Genomic DNA, 22,544 nt, shown 5'->3' on the forward strand with positions numbered 1-22,544 from the left:
AGCCTCATTTATGGTCCTTTCATACAGGCAACCATGCTATACAGTCCTATTTTTGCATATCTTCTATTTCTGTTCTCAGCCTACCCAAATGGTACTACGCTCCTTTGCCTCTTGCCCTGCTGAGGCACCCATACTCCACCGTAGTGGGAAAAGGGATTGAATCGTGGACCAGTCATGAGGGTGGGCCAAGTATGCAAATTTTACCCTTAGACAGTATCTCTACTCCACTTCCTATCTTTATCCATAAATGTCCATGGTTTTTGGCTTTTCACAAGGTCCATCTGGTTCCATTCCCATTATCTGCAGTAACTATACCTCCATAGCCTTCAGTAAAGCCTCTGTTCAAGAAACTTCCTTACAGCTGCCTACAAGATCTTTCCCCAACAGCTTCCTGGCCTGCTCTTTCATTCCCTGACTCTCAGCTCAGGAAGGAGCCAGCCAGCTAAATCGTATATCTACCTTTATCCTTACTGCACTCTAGGCCCTGTGTTTGGTTTCACTGGGCATGTCTACATGTGCAAGTAATGCGCGTTGAATAAACTCTGGAGCTTATTGCTCTGGAGTGTATTTGCATGCAGCATGTGGAGCCTGGTTGGAGGAGCCTGGTTGGAGCAGCCCAGGCTGGTAGGGGACCTGGCAGGGGGTCAGCCTGACATCCCAGGCTGCTCTGACCAGCCTCCATATATTGCCAAGTGGCTGGCTGAGGCACAAGACTGCTTCAGCACGGGGGCTGCCAGTCAGCTAGCCCTGCGCTGAAGCACCCTATGTCCTAGCCAGGCAGAGTAGCATCTACACATGCACTGTTGCATTTGAAAAAAACCCTAGCAGGGCAGTGCTATGGAGTTTATTAATTTTATGTGCCGTAATAGGAGGGCATGAGTAGACGCTGAGATGTTTACTTCACAGTTAATTAGTTAACTTCACGGTAAAGGTCTTGTGTAGACAAGCCTGATGTGTGAGGTTTACAGACCCTATCATAGTTGTGTATTAGGAAGATAAATCTCATAACAAAGAGCAATGGAGTAACTGAACTCACTGCCAATGAAAATGATTGTAGCCAGTTATCTTAGCTATCTAAAGACAGCTTAAATTACAGTCCAGAGTTCACTAAGGACAACGATCTGTCCAAAATCAGAGTTGCAACCATATTCCATTTTAAACTTAGTTTAAATCCCCTTTGTTTTTTTATTAGTTTAACTTCTTTGGCCTGAAAATTGCCAAGCTTTCTTTGGCAATTCATAATGTCTGACAAGATAGGTTGTTGCCTAGGCAGGCTCATGTCTCTCTGAACCAGTTAGTTCTGAGGCTGTCCTGTCCTACCTTCTGCCAGGCTTACTCTGAAACCTAAGGGGAAAGAAGAAAATTGGTCAGATTTTTTGGGTTACAGGACATTTAAGATGCTATTTTAAAAATACTTTTGTGATTACTGTCTGCATTCACAAGAACTTGCGTAGCAAGTTCAATATCACTAGTCAGGCCATTTCAAGTTAAGAATACCTGAAAATGGCATTGCTTGAAATTATAATCAGAGGAACATTCAGGGATTCTTCTCACTGAAAAAGAACTTCAGACAGGCCAGGCAGTTCTAAGGAAATTATATGTCACTGAGACAAATAAGATTTCTTATTATATCCTTTTTTTTCAGTTAGGTCTTAACAATATCTACCTCTCTGTAAACTTAGGAGTTGATATCTGACTTACAACAGCAATGTGAATAATGAAGGTATCATGCAGTAGATTTTCAGTACATATATGGGATATGGGATAGCTGCATGTGTTGCTTCCCAGTGAAAAATAATGGGTGGAGGAGGGTGTTTTATCTTATCTTTGTATAGAGAATAGAACATGATATAATACAGCCCTCTGCACACAGCAAATAGATGCAGTAGAAGACAGTCAAGTCTTGGTTGGGATATGAAGGGTAAGTTGGTGAACAGGAGACTGGTCTGTCAGATGTTTGCAATGCATACTTGATCCTTTGTACACATGTCTAACCCTCACTGAAAATGGATAAATTCTAATACGGTTTAAGAGGATTTAGATGCTGCAACTATACAAAGTTAAAGCTCCTTATATAAAGTAGGATATGTGATATATGTTTGTTTATTTTAGAGACCACATGACCTGTGAGCATAACAAACTGGTTTCCAATCCATTTGTAACATAGTTGATTCTACAGACAGCATGATTAGCATGTGGCTCCTGGGCAGGTATATGTTCCACTTTTTCAGCATACATCAAAGGAGGAATAAAAGTCGAAATCAAAGCTTTGTCTGCCAGGTGAAATTTAAGGAGTTTGAAATTTTGAAACCTCACAGATTTGACCTGAATCTGCTTCCACTGAAATGAAAGGTACCTTCCCTACTCCCACCCATCCCTGCCCTTGACTTCAGCTAGAATAGAGTTAGGCCAATTTTGAGGACTTTTGAAAATCTTACCCTTAGACTTTGGTAACAACAATGGTCATCTCAACATTAGCTGTGAATGAACTTCTGCTGTAAATGGTTTAAATAGGTAGGACTAGGGTGTGCTCAGCACTAATTCAGAAACTCTGGTCAAGGTTAGTTCATGGTACATACTCTGTTTTTGTCCGTGAATACCGTTTACCTTTATTTCCAGTGAGAAATCAGTGATGAAACTGAAAGTGATATTTCTTGTAAAAGCTCTAACTCCTGTACTAACGGATCAGCTCTGTTCTAGCTAAGGAAAACAGCAGCTTATATTTTATCCCAATAATTCAGATATATTGATTTGCTTCCTTTCTAGCTTATTTAGCTCTTGAGGCCATTCTGCCTCAAGACGAATGAAAGCTTCTCTGTCCATCTGTTGGGTACTAGTCAGAGTTACAGTGAATTGCTATTTTCTCTCTGCAGCACTGTGCCTCACTGCAGAGGCCTCAATCTAACCCCCGCCCCTTCCCTCCTTCATGGACTGACTACCTGGGCTGGGATGTGTGCGTGCATGTACATGGGCCCTCAGCCCCCAACCCCAGCCTTGGATGACTCCAAAAGGCTCTGAGACCTACCGGTAGATTGACATCTGCTGGTTGGTGACCGCTGTTGTACAGGTACCTATCTCCTCCTCTTCTATATGGGATGGGATGGGGAATTCACCTGGGTACCATCTGTAAATGGATATAGGAATTCAGAACCTCCAGTGCTCTCACCTCTTCAGTTCAGTGCCCAGTTTACCCTGAGCTGAGTTTACCCCTAATTGGTGGAAATCACCATAGCTCCCAACATAAGCTTACTAGCAGTTTTTCTCCTCCCCATTATATGTACGTGTATAAACCAACATGAACACAGATGCCCTTCCCTTTATATTTTCTTCTACACATTGTCTTTCTCTCCCAAACCTCACTGATATGTCATGTCTTTTATCAATAGACCATAGTTAGTGAAGCAACTGGACAATCTTGCCTCTGCAGCACTGTCCTACAAATCTCCTACTGGATGTACTAAGACTAATAAAGAACTTAACCCTCTCCCCCCCAAATCTTTAACCCTTCTCCCCTCCCCCCCCCGTATCTATGGGCAGTGCATGTGCATATTGCTTATATTTTAGTTTAGTACTTAAGTAGTGCTTGGCTGACTCCAGTGGCAGTGGTACCCTTTTAACACCCAAGAAACAATTGAATAAATTAATAAAAAGCACCAGATCTGCTTGATCTTTTTCCTGTTGACCTTATAGCAAGTTAAAAGCTGCACATCTGGATCTAAACTTGAAATGAGTGTATGAAATATAAGCCTTGCTCCTATTTAAACCACTACATATTGTTTTTTACGCTAGGACTGAGGATTCTGGCTCTTTCCTGTCAGCTGATGCTAGAACTAGGAACCCCATGACAAGCTTATTGTTTATTATAATAGTTCTTGACAGGTTTTGAATCAGATTGGGTTTTTAAATCTACTGGAACTAGATTTGCCAGGAAATATGATTAAATGTAGTTTTAAAATAACATTCATCTTTCTTAAAATGTGCAGCTATTTTTTATATTTCTGAAAGTGATGGCTCATACAAAGCATATCTAATACTGCTATGCTATTCATTGCAGGCCTGATTCTTCCACCTTTATTTGTGCCCATTAATTTTTTATTCCTCAAGTAATCCCACTGGAATCAAAAGGATATCAGAAGGGCTACTGGCAGAGTTAGACATCCTTATCTGTGATAGACATAGCTGAATCAGACCTGTTATTATTTGCTGTAGCATTCAAAATTCCTGGTGGCCTAAAAGTAACTGAAAGGCCATTTAAAGATATCTTTTAAGAAAATAAAACATTTATTAAAAAATCCTTTTCTGGTTATTTTAAGGCCTAGATTTTGGAAGCTTTACATATTGATATTTGTAGTTCTCAGCTAACAGATTGCATATATCTGCCTACACGTTTGAGTTCTCATTTTCAGCTGCTGGCTGCAGGCTATCTTTCTACTTCTGGTTTTGTGGAGAATGAGATTGGATGAGAGAATAAGGAACTGTAAAAACAATATGTAGTGGTTTAAATAGGAACAGGGCTTATATTTCACACATTATACATAATACACCTTATTTCATGTTTAGATCTAGATGTGTAGCTTTCAACTTGCTATAAGGTCAACAGGAAAAAGATCAAGCAGATCTAGTGGTATTTCCTAATTTATTCCATTGTCTCTTGGGTGTTAAAAGGGCACCACTGCCACTGGAGTCAGCCAAGCACTACTTAAATACTAAACTAAAATATAAGTAATATGCAGATGCACTACCCATAGATATAAGGCGGGGGAGGGTTAAGTTCTTTATTAGTCTTAGTACATCCAGTAGGAGATTTGTAGGACAGTGCTGCAGAGGCAAGAATGTCCAGTTGCTTCATTAACTATGCTCTATTGATACATGACTTGACATATCAATGGGGTTTGGACGAGAAAGACAACGTGCAAAAGAAAAGATAAAGGGAAGGGCATCTGTGTTCATGTTGGTTTATACACGTACATATGATGGGGAGGAGAAAAATTGCTAGTGAGCTTATGTTGGAAGCTATGGCGATTTCCACCAATTAGGGGTAAACTCAGCTCAGGGTAAACTGGGCACTGAACTGGAGAGGTGAGAACACTGGAGGTTCTGAATTCCTATATCTATTTACAGATGGTACCCAGGTGAATTCCTCATCCTGTCCCATACAGAAGAGGAGGAGAAAAGTAACTATTTTAAAATCCTTCATTCCTGATCCTACTTTCATTGAAAGTGCCAGGGGAAAATGGGAACCAGCAGACAGAAGTAGATGTACTTCCTGACGTGAATCAGGAGGCTGGTCATTAAAGAAACCTGGAACCCTGCTTTGTGTCACTGATCTGAATGCAGTTCAAGATGGTTGCCAACAAAATCTCTCATCATATAATTCCCACATACCTATTTAAAATGAGCAGATGGCATGAAATTCAGTGCCTTGTGGATGAGTGTCCTTATCAAATGCACACATATGAAAACCCATGAACACACACAAAATCTACTTGGCATTAGTTGGCACTCTTACTGGCATTTTTTAGGAAAGAAGCTGATTGAGTGTGAAGACTAACTACTATCTTTGCCCTAGAGGCATAGTCCTTTCAAGTCAGAAGTGAGACGTATTGATTGAGAAATTTGGGGAAACTCGCACCAAGGCCAATTCTATTCTACTTGTTCTGTGGACAAATAGACAACTGCATATTCAGGCCTGTCAATCAAGAAATGTTATCTGGCAAAATTAATGCAAAATACTTTAATATAAAAAAGCAAAGAGCTGGGGGTGGGGGAGCTACTAGCTCTGACTTTCTTGATGTTTTGGAAGAATATTTCAAAACATGCATGAAGTGTAGCTTTACTCTGTAAGACTCTTTTACAAAAAGCATTGTGGGTTTATATATATATATATATATATATATATTCCCCCCCAATGGTTAAATGGCCAGTTTATAACTGAAAATGCATTTCTAGATGTCTGGCCTGTAAACCCTCCCTGGAATCTGAGAGTCAAGCTGAGATATTCCTATCTTATGCATGTCCAAAAATAAAGTCGCCAGCTGGAGTTTAATATATACATTGGAACTGAACTCAGCTTCCTCTCCTGAAGCTGTTTTGTTTCTACAGCGCTAGTAGGAGTTAAAAATCCTGAATTCTGTAAATAAAGTAATCAGATATCACACTATATATATTAGGGTTACCATTCATCCAGGTTGTCCCAGACATGTCCTTTTTTTGGATCCTCTGACAGTTTTTTGAAATCTGAACAAATGTCTGGGATTTTGCTCTGCTCTGCCAGGGGGAGAGTGATTAGAGGCAGGGGACACCATGTATATCTGCGTGCGTGCACACACACATGGCCAGCACGCACCTGGTAGAATGGTTGAACCAGCCTCAGCAGCTGGATGCAGGTAAGTCTATGGAAAGTGGGGGTTGGAGGGCCAGGGCTTGGGGACTGTTGAGGGGCGGGGGATGTGGAAGAGATTGGTGTGTGAGGAGGGTGGATGCCTGCCAGCATTAGGGGATAGTGTTCAGGCACTAGGGCTGTGGGGGAAGCATCTGCCCCTCCAGCGGGGAAAGGGGTGGGGGGGGAGCCTTTGGGGGCAGTGGGGAGCTGTGCAGCTGGTGCCCATGGTGGCAGGGGTGGGGTACCTGAGAGATGCTGGGAGGGTGGGAGTGTAGCCAGGCTGCCAGGCACGGTGCAGGAGCCCCAGCCCAGAAAGGGGGGGGGGGGGTGCCACAGGCTTCCTCTCCTCCTCTCTCCAGCTCATGCCGGGGCTGGACTTGTTCCACCGCCACCTGCACAAGTCAGAGCCATCACAGCCACTGTGTTCCAGTCCAGTTGGGATGGGGGCAGCTGGAGGCCCCCTCTGGCAGGGCTAGGGGGAGCAGGGGGGCTGAGAGTGAGGGGCACCAGCATAGCTTGGGGCAGGGAGGGGGGAGGGAATGTGGGTTGGGAGTGAGGGGCACTGGCAGGGCCAGGGGTCTGTGGGTTAGGAGTGGGGGCAGCAGCAGAGATGCAGGGCTTCAGGTTCGGAGCAAGGGGCCCTGGAAGGGTCAGGGGGACTATGGGTGGGGAGTGAGGTGTCCCACCCCAACAGGTGTCCTCTTTTTTGGAACTGGAAATATGGTAACCGTAATATATATACAAGGAGCAGGTTGATGGATTAAAAAGCAATTCTTTTTTATACCATCATGTTTTAGAACAGACGGATGGTTTCAGGCTACAAAGAATTGCCAGATTCTGAGTGGCCACGTATCTCATAACTGGGTCCTTCTGGAGAACACTAATCACCCTCTAAGTGGTATTACCTTGCATGTAATAGTATGTTAGTATATGTATTTGGGATAGCTCAAATCCTCCTAATAGTAAAATACAGTATTTTCAAATGGGCATGGATGTTGAAAGATGGATGATGAACAGTGGGCTGAGAGATGGGCATTCTGAGCCACTTAATTTATCAGAAAGTAATTAAAATAATTGCTACAGTTTCACATAGGTGCACTTAAATCAATTGACCCAAACCATACTGAAGCCAAGGAAAATCTTTCCACAAGTGGCATGTTCCTATTGACAGCTTCTTAACATTTTATCTGTTTGCTAGAATAGTAACTTTCAATTTTATGTCAGGTGTTCAGAACCATAGATTAAAACAGTAGCAAAGTAGCACTTACCTGAAAACATCATCATGTGTTGAAAGTTCCTGGGAATCTTTTGTTTCCGACCCAAATTCAGAATGAAAGAGAGTGGATATATGTTGCAAGCTCTTGCTATAAAAATTGCCACCTACAATATAGGAAGCTAAGGAAAATGGGGGGTGGGGAACATGGACAAAAATGAGCTAACTTTAAATATCCCTGACTTTATCTCGAAGCAAAATTAAAATGATCCCAATATTAACCATTTAAGAATTTAAACACTGCCTCCCCAATTCTTTCATTAGGGAAGTGAACCATGCACAATTTATCCCAGACATCCTAGTTTTGCTCAAACATCCTAAGTTTGAACTCCTTTTCCTACATACCACTCCATTCACTCCCCATTTATTTATCACATTTGTATCACACATGACTACATCTTCAGCCTGTACATAAAAAGTCCCTTAAATTGTGGCAGTGGCATTATTTCCTTAAGCAACAATTTGGGTAGGATAAACATCCTTTTGGATATAGCTTCATTTTTCTTAACAATTCATGTTGTTTGTATTTGGCACTCTCCACTTCTTTCCTGTTTCTATTGTATGTTTCAGGAAAGATTTTGCTTCTCTTATTAACCCCCCTACCCATCCAATACAGGAACTGCCTTAATTAGAAAAAAATCAGGATATTTTGGACACAAGAAGATATAACATAAGTCTTTATAGAAACCATCCTTTTAGCATGTTCCTTCCTATTCTTGTTTTATGACTGCCAAGGTGAAGTTACTGGTCCCTGAGCCTTGACTGAGAAAAGTCAAGGTTCCTGCCCTGCTCTGACAGGCAAACTTGTATCTAGGGTGTTAAGTCTTGCTGTCAGCTCTAGCAGCCCTGCACTGCTTGATGTGGAGGCAGGAATATTACATCTACCTTTGTGTAGTTATCACCCCTTTCTTCCCTCAAAAACAAGCTTGCACGAGGGGAAGCCATAATCTGGATCTATTTATTTGGGAATTGCATGTAAACATGACTGCTGGCTTTCTTCATTGAATATGGATCCTTATTTGTGAAAAGACTGGAATTCACTAAAAAAGGATAAGCAAAGGACCATTCTTCTGTGAGAACGAGGAACACAAAGAGAGATGTATGGAGTCTCCAAATATGAAAACTATCAGTGACACCAAGCCAATACACGGTAGCAACTATTGAGTACACACAGAAGAACTAAGGGCAAAACCTCCATTTTTCTTTGTCTCTATGACCCCCTTTACACATTATACTTAAGGCATGATTAACCAAGTAATCATGCTTTAAGCTGTGACCCAGCTGCACATTCAATCAATTAATAGCATCATAAAACAAGCAGCAACAAAAAATGTGAAGCGACTTTGTAGCTTGTTCTAATCACGCCATTAATTGAACATGTGGCCAAGCAATCCCCTGTGGCTGGGAGCGCCATCAACTGAGGGGCTCCCAGCTACAGGCATGTACCACCTGTTGCCAGCCCCACAGCTGACAAGGCCTGCAGTGGTGGCCGTGTAGTCAGATGCAGGGCTTGCAGCTGAGAGAACGCTGCCCCTCCATGAGCCTCAGAAGGTGCAGAGCTCACAGTGGGGGCATCACTGGGGGTGCTGCCACCACCGAGAGCCTCCTTGGATGCAAGGCTCACAGTGAGGTCAGCGCTGTCAGCTGCAGGGCTTGCAGTTGCGAAAATGCTGCCACTGCTGGAAGCCTTATGAGGTGTGGGGCTTGCAGCAGCAGAGTTCCCTGTGTTGACTCAAATGCAAGCCCCACACCTCACGAGGCTCACAACAGGGGCAGGAGCAGTGCTGCTGTTGCTGTGAGCCCCACGCCTCAGGAAGCTTGTAGCAGGGGCAGTGTTCCCGGTGCTGCCCCTGCTGCAAACCCCACTGAGCCCTGTTAATTATGATCCCAGGCTCCCCCTGCCCTGGTGATGAGGTGTGATGGGATCTAATGCTGATCTATACAGTTACACTTTTTACCGTGGCACATGTTCATGGCAGGAAGTGCAACTGTGAGACTGTGCATTACGGTTGTGCGAAGCTTCGGGTGCTTATTCAATTTGGAGGAGATTTGGCCCTATTTGGTGGCTGAATCTCTGAATCCGAATCGAATCAGGAGACCAATTAAAAGGTCCAAATCGATTCAAAGCTCCCCAAATTGATCAGAAAAGATTTGGAGAGCTTTGGCGATTTGGGTAGTCCCTGCTCACTGCAGCAGGGAGCTGCACCCGAACTGCATAGTGGTAAGTCGGGGGTGGGGGAGGGGGGCCTGGAGGAGGGAAAAGGAGACCATGGGGGGACCTCTGCCAGGCCCCATCCCCTGCCCGCTCTCACAGCCCCAACATGGCTGCCCTGCCTGGCCCCAGCTCCTGGCTCTTTAAAAAAAAGCCCCCACTCACCGGCTGCTGCCGGGGGGGCGATTCCCGCTACCCCCCACTGGCCCATGCTATGTGAGGGGCTCTGCCACAAGCCCCCAACCTCCGCCTGCACTCCCAGACCCCCCCCCCCCACAATGGCTGCCCTGCCTTCCCAGCTTCCGGCCCTTTAAAAAATAAAAGTCCCCACTCACCGGCTGCTGCAGCAACTGTCAGGGCTTTTGGGGGCTCATGGCAGAGCCCATCATGCAGTGCAGGGCAGTGGGGGCCAGCAGTGATTCCCTCCCCCCCCTGCCTGGCAGCAGCCAGTAACTCGGGCCTTTTTTCTTTTTCTTTTTTTTTTAAAGAGCTGGGAGCTGGGAGAGCGGGCAGGGCAGCCATTGAGAGCAGGCAGGGGATGGCGCCAATTTGGAGATTCAGCTGATTCAGCTGTGGCCGAGTCTCCAAATCAGATTTGGCTGAATCGATTCGGGTCAGTGATTCAAATCACCGAATCAAATCACTGTCCTCCGAATCGGCCAAATCCTAATACAAAGTGAATACTAGCTGCTTCGCACAGGCCTATTGTGCAGCAGATCCTGTTGTACTTTTACCTGTATGTGTACTTCTGTGCACATAAGGAGGAGCTGAATATGAGATAAAAGAATTTTGCCTTAAGATTTGAATATTGCAACAGTTCTGCAATATATTTTAGTACATGCAAACAGATTATTTCTCTAAAACTGCTAAACTAGTTATTGAAATGTACATATTAAAACATGTCTTCCTTTCAATCTAAGCCTTACAAAGAATTTATTTATAGTAATTAAAAAACAGGTTTACTTGATTTTAGTTTTTTTCTCCACAATAAGCACTCATTTGATATTAAAGATACTTAAAGCAAAGGATACAAATGCCCCAAATATGAATAAAGCATTAAAAATATGATTTTGGAATGTGAACAGTGCAAGCCCCATGTAACAGAAGATGACATTCTCAGCCAAAAAATTCATGAACTCAAACAACTGGAAAAAGAGAGAAACAAAAAGTATTATTAGGACTCATTCTTATAACTACTTAGTGTTTGTCACATAGTTAATAGGCAATTTGAACTTTGAAAAACAAGCAAATTAGGAACACTGAAATTAATTTTAAATTATTGAAACAAATGAGATTTTACATAGTCAATTACTAGATTATATGCTGAATTAGTTTGATAATGTGAGACCTTTAACACTGTATATTTTTCCTCTTTATTCCTGTATGAAAATCCTCCACAAAAAACAAATAAGAAACTGACCTAATTAAAGACTAGGTCTGTGCAAGTCAGCAGCGATCCGATCCAGCTTTGGGTCCAGCCGCTTCGGATGACTGCAGTCCGGTCTGGAGCTCCAGACCAGGTTTCCGCCTCCATCCAGCCGAAGCGGCTCCGAAGCTTCAGAGCTGCCTTGGAGATCCGACCATAGGGTATAATGGGGAATCAATGAAATATCTATAACTTTGTTGTTTTGTGTCCAATTTGGATGAAACTTGCAGGGATCGTAGCCTCTGCTGAGAGAATGGAACCTGCCAAGTTTCAAGAAGATTGGTATAGGGGTTTGGGTGGAACTGTACCCCAAATACTTGAAAGCAAAACTGTCACATCTATGTGTTACAACATGGGGGGGGGCGGGGGGGGTGTCAAAACTGCAGGGATGGTAGCTCTTACTGAGGCCACAAAGCCTGCCACATTATGGAGACAGGTGCAGGGGTTTGGGGGGAACCGCACCTCAAGCTGCGAACAAGCAAAACTCGTGCCATAGATTCATAGATGTTAGGGTCGGAAGGGACCTCAATAGATCATCGAGTCCGACTCCCTGCATAGGCAGGAAAGAGTGCTGGGTCTAGATGACCCCAGCTAGATGCCTATCTAACCTCCTCTTGAAGACCCCCAGGGTAGGGGAGAGCACCACCTCCCTTGGGAGCCCGTTCCAGACCTTGGCCACTCGAACTGTGAAGAAGTTCTTCCTAATGTCCAGTCTAAATCTGCTCTCTGCTAGCTTGTGGCCATTATTTCTTGTAACCCCTGGGGGCACCTTGGTGAATAAATCCTCACCAATTCCCTTCTGTGCCCCCGTGATGAACTTACAGGCGGCCACAAGGTCGCCTCTCAACATTCTCTTGCGGAGGCTGAAAAGGTCCAGTTTCTCTAGTTTCTCCTCGTAGGGCTTGGTCTGCAGGCCCTTAACCATACGAGTGGCCCTTCTCTGGACTCTCTCCAGGTTATCCACATCCCTCTTGAAGCGCGGTGCCCAGAATTGCACGCAGTACTCCAACTGCGGTCTGACCAGCGCCCGATAGAGGGGAAGTATCACCTCCTTGGATTTATTCGTCATGCATCTGCTGATGCACGATAAAGTGCCATTGGCTTTTCTGATGGCTTCGTCACACTGCCGACTCATGTTCATCTTGGAGTCCACCAGGACTCCAAGGTCCCTTTCCACTTCTGTGCCACCCAGCAGGTCATTCCCTAGCCTGTAGGTATGCTGGACATTTTTCCTCCCTAGGTGCAGCACTTTGCATTTCTCCTTGTTGAACTGCATTCTGTTGTTTTCTGCCCACTTGTCCAACCTGTCCAGGTCTGCCTGCAGCTGTTCCCTGCCCTCCGACGTGTCCACTTCTCCCCATAGCTTTGTGTCATCTGCAAACTTGGACAGAGTACATTTCACTCCCTCATCCAAGTCGCTGATGAAGACATTAAAGAGTATCAGTCCAAGGACCGAGCCCTGCAGGACCCCACTGCCCACACCCTTCCAGGTCGAAACCGACCCATCCACCACGACTCTCTGGGTGCGACCCTCTAGCCAATTCGCCACCCACCGGACTGTGCAGTCATCCAAGTCACAGCCTCTTAACTTGTTCACCAGTATGGGGTGGGATACCGTATCGAAGGCCTTCCTGAAGTCTAAGTACACGACATCCACCCCTCCTCCTGTGTCCAGGCGTTTCGTAACCTGGTCATAAAAAGAGACTAGATTAGTCAGGCACGATCTGCCTGCTACGAACCTGTGCTGGTTTCCCCTCAGCATAATTTGTCCTGCCAAGCTCTCGCAAATGTGAGCCTTGATAATTTTTTCAAAGATTTTGCCAAGGATGGAGGTGAGATTGACTGGCCTATAGTTGCCTGGGTCCTCCTTCCTCCCCTTCTTGAAAATGGGGACCACATTGGCCCTTTTCCAGTCCTCCGGGACTTGGCCCATGCGCCATAAGCGTTCAAATATTCCCGCCAGTGGCTCTGCTTTGATGTCGGCCAGTGCCTTCAGCACCCTCGGATGGAGCTCATCCGGGCCTGCCGACTTAAAGGCATCCAGTTCTTCCAAGTGACTCTGCACCATCTCAGGGTCTACGCACGGAAGTCTGGCGCCTTGTTGCTGGCTCTCTACAACCCCAGTGTGAGACTTGTCGTGCCCTTCGCTTAGGAACACTGAGGCAAAGAACTCATTGAGGAGTTCAGCCTTGTCCCCCCTGTCCGTCACCAATTGTTTCTGCTCATTTAGCAGGGGTCCTATTCCTCCCTGGGCCTTCCTTTTACTCCCTATATATCTAAAAAACAATTTCTTGTTGTCCTTTACTTGGGATGCCATCCTCAGCTCCATGGTAGCTTTGAATGGTGCCATGGGTGACCCTGCGTGTGTTAAGGCGCAGCAGGATGACAGCTGCAGGGATCATGGCCCCTGCTGTGATGCCTGCCAGCTGTGGTGGAGATTGGTGCAGAGGGGTTCTGGGGCCCTACATCCCTAGCTGCTGACAGACAAAACTCCTGCCAAGACTGTGTCTGTCTTGCGGCAGTTGATTGTCTGTATTGATTCTTTCCTTTCCTTAGTCCGGTTTTGTAGGTGCTAATTGATGCTGGTTAAGTCGTTATGTAGTAGCTAGGTCCTGTGTATTGAGCTGTTACCTGAGTGAATCATGAATGATTGATTGGTAAATGGTAACACAGCAGCTTAGCAGCCAGGCCTGCAACAGTGTCTCCCCTCCCCACCCCAAGACAGACACAGTCAGTCCCACAGCACCCATAGCACCAGTTTTGTTTGTCCGCAGCTTGTGGGGCAGTTCCCCCCAAACCCCTGTACCGATCTTCTTGAAACTTGGTAGACTTTGTGGTATGAGTAAGAGCTACAACCTCTGCAGTTTTGACGCTCGTGTGTTGTAACACATATATATCACATGAGTTTTGCTTTCAAGAATTTGGAGTGCTGTTCCTCCCAAACCCCTGCACCGATCTTCTTGGAACTTGTTAGGCTTCATCCTCTCTGCAGAGTCTACCATCTCTGAAAATTTTATCCAAATCAGACAAAAAACAGCAAAGTTATAGATATTTTATTTTTTCTCCATTATACCCTATGGCTGGATCTCTGAGGCAGCTCCAAACCGCTTCAGGAAGCCGAAGGAGGCAGCGCTTCGACCTGGATGTGGTGCTTCGGACCCCGAAGCGTCCGAAGCTTTTCCAGATCTGAAGTTCTGTCCAAAGCCTCGCACCGCCCTACGAAAGACTCAATTCAAATCCCAATGAAGGTGATGGAAACACTCCACATTCTTTTACATTGCCTTCAACAGAAACTGAATTGGTTGCACAAATGCAGTGTACCCATTACGTATGACTATGTACAAGTGTTGTAACATGCACATGAACAAATGCACATGCAAAGAAACAAGTTTTTTCCAGAGTGTGATTTTAAAGATGCACTTGAAAAACAGTTTATCTGTGACAAAACCTCAAGAGATCTTTAATCTGGAGTATGTAACCGCATCAAGTTCTCACTTCAAACAAATCAATTTAAGACATTGAAACATTATCTAGTACTCCAATAATTTAGTTGTTGTAACAGGATTTCTTCTAATACATTTTTTTTGTCTTGAAAGAATGCTCTTGATAGTATCAGGAGACAATTATCTGAAAAGGTAAAATAAAAATGTAACCCTTCATTCCAGCTGTCAGACTTGGGGGCAGGGCGAGAGGGGGAAACAGACAATGTTTCCATGTAACAACAGAGTGCGCTAGGAGAGAACTTAGCCTTTGAGTGTTTTTGGTGCAGAATCCTGGTGAAGTTCATGGGATTTTATATGGGCTCAAGAATCTATGCTAGAGACCCTATTACAGCACTGGGATTTAAATTTGCAATATCTGTCTACAAACAGATGTATATCATTCACTAGAAGCGTTACTATGGAGACATTTCTCTCTACATATTCAATGGGGCTCATGCATTTTTGTACTATGCTTGTAGTTCTAAACATAAATAACCAATAACAGTTGCTACAATTTAACAAAGGAAAAAGACGTGTCAGAAACATTATATAAAACAAATATCAGAAGAGGCACAAAAATACAGTGCTATTGTACAAGGCAGCTTTGCACATAACGGCAGCACTATCAATTATACCGAGCACACTGTACATTCAGTGTTGTATCATTCAAACACACGTTGTCACCAAAATGAATAAAGAGCACATCTCACAAAGTGACAAAAAAGAACCTCTCCATTTTACAAGTGTGAGCTTTAATAGGAAGAAACTGGAATAGGGAGAAGCCCAAACTGTAGGTCCAGGCATAGGCAGAAGGAGAAAATATTATTTGGGGGGGGCTGAGTCTGTGCGCTTACACACACACACGCCCCCCCAGCAGGTAAATCTAATGTGGGAAAGGGGCATGGGGTGGGGGGGGCAATTGTGGCCCCTGTGGTGAAGGAGGGAGTGGGGCAGAGGCAAGGGCAGGGGCTGGAGTGAATTGCACCCCAGGGCCTGGGTGGGTTGTGAGATGCTCGGAGTCTGGGCAGCTTGTCCAGGGGCATGGTTGGGCTCCTACTGCTGCGTGTGCCCTGGGAGATGCTTAGGGGGCACGTGCCCCTCTGGATCTGTGCATGGGGTGGAGGCAGCTGCCACTGTGGGCTGGCCTCTGCACCCTGCTGCCGCTGTCCTGGGTGTGGTGTGATGCCATGTGCCTGCCGCACATGGGGTTCAGAGCCCAGCCCGCAGTGGCAGCCACCTCTGTCCCACACACAAATATGGGGGCACGTGCTCCCTGGGCCTCTGCTGGGGTATGCACAGAGCCCAGAGCCCACCCCCCAGTACCACTGGATGAGCTGCCCAGGCTCAAAATGTCCCATAGTCCATGCCAGCCCCGGGGCCCCAATCACTCCAGCCCCTGACCTTGCCTCTGCCCCTCTTGCTCCCTCACTGCAGGGGCTGAATCTTCTCCCCATGCCCCTTCCCCAAGCAGACTTACCTGCTGTGCTGGGCAGTGCTCTGCATGTTGCTGGGGTGCTGAAGGTTCTGGCTGCATGTCTATGTTTGTCCATCTATGTGTGCCCCTCCCACTGCAGCCGCTTGGAGCCTATGCCTGAGCTGTCCTGCAGCCCTACCCACTGCCCCACATTTGGGGGCTAAGCCAGGAAATTTACCTGTGCTTACTTTTTACTGGGTTTTCTTTGTGTTAACATTTCTTCTTCCACCGTATTGACTTGTGTACCTCTGTCCAACTTACAATTAATAAAAATTACCAAAGGTCCTTTTGGTCCAGTACTGAGAGTCTATACATCTTGTGTTCTAACATGTTCCCCTACTCCAATGAAGAATTTCTTTAAGCTAATGGGATATTGTCGTCCACCTTGCCAGTTCTGTGAACATTTTGCAAAGTCTGCCAAAGCAACAGAATCCATTGCAGTGGTTGCACATTTTTCCAAATTCTGAGCATTATCTATGCCTGTATATCTGCTAGCATGTATGCAGCTTCACATATTATTCTTGTGAACTCCAGCTTTAAATTCTGAGTGCCTTTCTTCCTTGAATCTCTTTTCTTGCAGTATTTTGGATCCTCCTTCATATCCAAAGTCAAGACACTGTTTATTATCGATAAATTTCATTATGATAGAATGGTTTACTTTGTGTGGGACATTCTAATTGCTTTGTTGATGATCAGTTATGGATCTTCCAGTAGCCTGAGCATTTTGCTCCAGGTCTAATCACAATGTGGTTTCTTATCTCCTTGGGTAATCAGCACCTAAGATAGCCAAATTACCTATTTGGCCCTAAATCAGTCAAATACTATTTTATATTTTCCCCTTCTTTTTGTACTCTTTCTTTAGAAATATACCTGTAACAGGGGGCCTTCTCAGGGTTGATTTTTCCTATGACCCGCCTACCTGTTTCTGGGCCAACCACCCACCTTCCCACCTGCCACACCTTGGTTGTTAATTAATTGAAGATCTTAATTAGGGAGGAGGTTGCCCATTTCTTGCCCTGATGCCAGGGGGTGCTATCTGTGGCTCCATACCTCCCCTACATTGCAGCCCATGCCTCACAGATGGCATCCAGCTGTTACTCACTGGCCCCACACTGGGCCCCAGAATCCTCCTATCAGGACCACTCCAAGATCCCTCCATTCAGGCAGCCTACTCTGCATTCATTCAGGCCATCTAGCTCCCTGAAACTATTTCCCCCTCTCAGCTGTGGTCCCCCCAGGACCTTTGGTCATACAGGCCCTGGCCTCACCTCCAAGGCCAGTCAGAAACCCCAGGCCCTCCTAGCTCTGGGCATCCCTCACAGTGGGCCCCTGGCCCTTTTGACCGGTCTGGTCCTGGCCCCAGCATTGACCAGTCAAGGGTACTCTCTCTATCAGGTCTCTAAGTCTCTATCTCCTGGGGTCTGCCCTCTGGTCCCTACTAGTGGGTGACCCACCCGGTTGTGGGAACTGGGGTTAAGGTACCCCAACTCACCTTTCACCGGGGTGGTAACTGGCTTGACATTTCCTGGGGGCTCCTGTGCCACTGAGAGCCCCACCAGGCCACTCACTCCCAGCAGGGTGCAGTTTTAGGTCATGCCCAGGACCAGGAGTCTCCTAAACCATTCCCTACAGCACCTCCTTTACCTCCAAGGTGTTCCAAGAAGCCTCACAGCCAGACAATGTTACTGCCCAGCCAGCCAGCCAGCAAGGAACTGAACTATTTATATAGGCAGCCAGGGTCAAAATGGCTGCTGCAATCAAGCACCTGCTGGCTGCTTGGCTCTGGTCTTAAAGTGACAGGCACAAACAGTACCTTGCCACAATACCACTTTTATGTTTCATTTTTGTGTAGGGTGCAGTACTCACTTTTCTGTACTACAGTTTCATAGTTTTCTGCCTCCTCCCGAGTTAAAAATGATTAAAAACAGCAGGGGCTTCAGAGCTAAACATTACCAAAAATACAGCTACCATTTGGCTGTTGTCCTTTTTGTTGCCACATACTACTTGCAGATACAGAGTGAAGCATTGTATAAATCTTCTCCACTTGTTCTGTTTCCAGAAAGCTTCAGCTTTGGTGAAGCATTTAACTGCTCCATTATTCATTTCAGAAAATTGTCTTTCTTTGAGGTACTCCTGAACCATAATGATGTTCAGTAATCACTGTCACCGACTCTGGCAGAGGACTGCCTCATTCAGTGTCTCAGCATTGTGTAACATGAATCTAAGTACAAGAAAACAACCAGTTCCAATTAACTCTTGTAAGTGGAGTGTGGTATTTACACTTAAGGATGTAGTTCTGACACCAATGTATTCCTCACATTGTCACAGATCCCACACAAAAGGATTTTTGCTGTGTGTGTAGCTATTTTAGAGGTAGGGCATGGAGACAAGGAGTAGGCAAGTGGCAGCAAGCTTTTGAAAATGATCTGATCTGAATGTCCATTTGTTGCTGGAGTTTATACTGTCCTTTGGTATTCAGTTTTTAAAAACTGGTGTACCACTCAATATTTCTTTAAAAATACCCCTTTTGTCTGAGCTGTATTGTTTAGATGCCCATGTTATATATTGTTTCTTTGGCTAGGTACACATATTGCACTTTTACTGGTATAAGTGATCAGAAACTGGTCTATACCCATAGCACAACAGAAATTAGGCACACATAGACTGGCTTAAAAATGGCAGAACCTAGCCTAAGATTTGCACCCCCATCAAAGGGCAAAAGTGTGTTCTGTACACTACCGATCTAAACTACGCCACTTACACAGAAAATTGCATAACTTAGATCAGTTCTGCTTCAGGCTTTGAATGTCTGTACATAGCTGAACATTCCCCTACATATTAAATACTAAGATCCTGATGCACATACACACATTTCTTTAAAATCAATATGGCTTTTCAAACAAACAATGAAACTACTCATGCCAGTAAAATTACACAGATGTGTGACTGCCTGCAGGATAAAAGACCAATGTATTACTTTTTCCTAGGATTATTTGGTCCAAATGAAATCAAAGCAGTACATAGCCTTAAAATTTGTACCACTGTTAAAAGAGTAGATATTTTACTGATAAATGAAATAATATATCATCAGGGGAAATTTGAAGCAAGTCTAAATGCAAGTGAGAGTGGAATTTTGTTATTGTCCAAGTTATTTTTTTGAATGGTAAGTTACAATATTAGCAAAAACAACCCATACATCTAATTTAAGGCTTAGCTCAGTGAGTGGTAAACACAGTATTTTTTCCTGGCCAAGCTTTTGGATAGATATTAATAAAACCTTATTAAAACATATCCCTATCAGGGTTGTGCTATTTATGCCCACAAAACTGTGTTCTTAACTCTAGATACTAGACATTAAGCCCAAGGTGCTACAGATACCAATAGAATTGTGCAAACTATTTATTTTAGTAGTTTGGCAGCCAAGCTGAAAAGTCAGAAAGAATTTTGATGTGGTTGATTTCAAATTTAGTTTTGTTTTTTGCCTTTCAGCCCCAAACTAGACATAGTACAAGGCTAGTAATACAAGCCTGATGGAAGGATGCAATGCCCCTTCTTCACCTGAGTTCCACAATCAGAGGAGTAACCAAAGACATAGAACACCCTAGTTCAATTCCATCCCTGTGTTAGAGCCTCAAACCACATCTTCTCCCTCCAAGAGAGTGCCATAATTGTAAGAGGATATTGCTTATTTAGGGATGGAGCTGCTCTATTTTTCTCTAAAAATCACTTCCTAGTCTGGCAGTTAGGGTGCCCACTCAGCAGGTGAGGAGCCTGGGGTCCAGTCCCTGCTTTGGAGAATGTACAAGTGTTTACACACACTTGAAAACCATCCAAAAAGAGCTTGAGAGTTCTTCCCCACTCTGGCACAGTACCTCAGCCACTCTCTTGAGAGACGAGAAATGTTGATTCAAGGCTGCGCTGGGAGAAGGGAACTAAAAGTAGGTTGCCTACATCACTAAGGATAAGTGTTATAACAACTGAGCTACTTGATAAAAGTGGATTTGTGAATCCATCCCCAAAACGTTTTTTCCAGAATACACTATTCAGAGAATTTGACTCAAATTCACAAATAGTTTAGGGAGAAACCAATTTGCTGTTTTGTGAAAAAAAATTGTTCAAGTCTAAATACTCATCTAACTAATTTTGCTGCATTGACCTAACAATTCAGCAAGATAGAAGAATGTCAGCTGCCTATGGGTTAAATTTTGCAGGGATATCTTTCTGCATGACATCAGAGTAGCGCAGAAAGAACTTGATAGTCCAACAACAGCCAGGAGAACTCAGAGTATAATATTGATTGTACTGGGTATTAGGAAAGATTTGGAGGTAAGAGAGGGCTATTAACATCCTGTGCAGTCAATGTTATGTGATGGATATACAATTTATTACATTTGAATAACACTATTTAATTAGCAAGCAGCTATCAAAAATTTTTCATGAAGTCAAGGATATTGATAAATCAATAGTTGATGAAAATTACTTTTGCCTGACTATTTTATATTACAATACAGTGAATGCAGACTACCCCTTTTTTGTGGACTCTAGAATCCTTTATTACAGTTTAATTGCTTTATTTAATCTTTCTCATTTGATTAGAGGTTTCAAAATCACAAAAAGCAGGTTTGAATGTGAAGCTATCATTAGAAATCCCTTCTACTGTGGGCAAAATGTCAGCAATAATGAATAGTTGGAGAATAGTTATGTAATGCTTTTCATTTTTAGGGTAAGCTGCTTAGATGTAGAAATCATGCAAAAATAACTAAAATTTGTGAGAATGGGATAAGTTTTTGTTTAGTTGCATCTAGATGTCAGTTTTAAAGACCTAGCTCTTTAGAAATGGCAAACATGCAAACAAACCCAAGGGAATGAGACTCTTGCAGATACTTTACAAAATCTTGGATCAGGAAGTTCTATTTGGGGAAAAGGAGAAAAAAAAAGAACAAAGCAAGGATTACTTCCTCTCCCTTCCGGGTAGCAAGGGAGAGGAATGACCAGCAGTATTTTGCATGTTTATAGTGCTGCTCGTTGCCCACTAGTATACTGACAATCTACAAACAACATCACTGGGCTGTAAGGTGAAGGCTGCTTGGTGAACTGCTGGCAAGCAACACACTGCTTACCACAACCAGGAGAAAGAGAGTGCTTACCACAGACATCAAGGGAACCCCTTTCTCTCATAAAAAATGTAATGTGGCTTAGAATGCCTTTGCAGAGCAGACGGATGTCTAAGTAAAAGGGTTCAAACCAAAACACCTGTTGAGGGAATTAATATTCTAGGTATCTCATTTTGGACAGTCTGATTTCACTTGGTCTTGTGGATCTGAAATTTCCTCTGGTGTTAGTGTAAGGTGCTGCCTGGAACCTCTGGGGGTGGGGAAATCCCATCAGCTACTTAAGATTAGATAGCTATATATGGATTTTGGTGCCTCACTTTAGGCACCAAAATTTGAGAATAATGTCTCCTGTTTTTAAGGTATCAAAAAAACCCCAAAAGTAAAATGAGTAGTATTAGATGAGTGATTACATTAACTCTACCAGCATTGAAACTGGATTTCCAGGAAGCTTTAATATTTCATTCCAATTGAATGTTTTCTGTTTCTAGGCACTGTACAGAAGCACACATCCCAGATCTCAGGTACCTTTGCCATAATGAAAAATACAGTGACACAGAAGATAAATCTTCCTCTCACTCCAAATAGAGGGAATAAAACATCTGACAAACCCTTTGGAGAGACAATTCAAATACCTCAAATAGATCTGGAGGAATAATAGATTCAGGTCAGTCCTTTGCCTGGCCAGAAAAACTGAAAGAAAAAAAAAATCTCTGGATGATTATTTTCCCAGAGGGGCCAAGTTTTCCTTGGGAGAAATTGGATGAATGCTCATGTGCTCCTAGTTTCTACTGGGAGTGTGGCAGTTCCCCCAGTGGAAATATAATGCCTGCACATGGCCCCTCAATATGCATTTTTGGTGAATAAGATACTCGCTGCAAGAACTTCACTCAACTCTAATCTCAGTCTTTAAGGCTCAAGAAAGATGCCACCCCCTAGTTTCACTCTCCCAAGGATCCCCTGCAAAACTAGCAAGGGCTACTTACTAGGCAGAAGGCAGGGCAAGGTGGCACCTTAGAGGCTAGATGCATCCGATGAAGCAGGCTGTTGCCTATGAAAGTTTATGTCTCTCTGAACTAGTTAGTCTCTAAAGCCACATCCAGATGAGCATGGCCGTGAGGTATGTGGCACTGCAGACGTGTCCAGGGGTCAAAAAAACCTGCAGAAAAAAAGGTGGAGCAGCG

The 22,544-nt window shown here is 44.2% G+C and overlaps 1 protein-coding gene across 1 annotated transcript in view; it reads right to left on the reverse strand.

The window, feature by feature from the left end:
* Nucleotides 1-22,544, reverse strand: part of SLC9A9 (solute carrier family 9 member A9) — a 414,412-nt gene that overhangs the window by 162,964 nt on the left and 228,904 nt on the right. The window contains exons 10-11 of the mRNA XM_019491821.1: nt 10,899-11,012; nt 7,651-7,762 (exon numbers count right to left, since the gene is read on the reverse strand). Coding sequence (XP_019347366.1) covers nt 7,651-7,762; nt 10,899-11,012 — 226 coding nt within the window. The remainder of the gene's footprint in view (nt 1-7,650; nt 7,763-10,898; nt 11,013-22,544) is intronic.

Source organism: Alligator mississippiensis, chromosome 7, assembly GCF_030867095.1.
Source record: "Alligator mississippiensis isolate rAllMis1 chromosome 7, rAllMis1, whole genome shotgun sequence".
NCBI lineage: Eukaryota > Metazoa > Chordata > Crocodylia > Alligatoridae > Alligator > Alligator mississippiensis.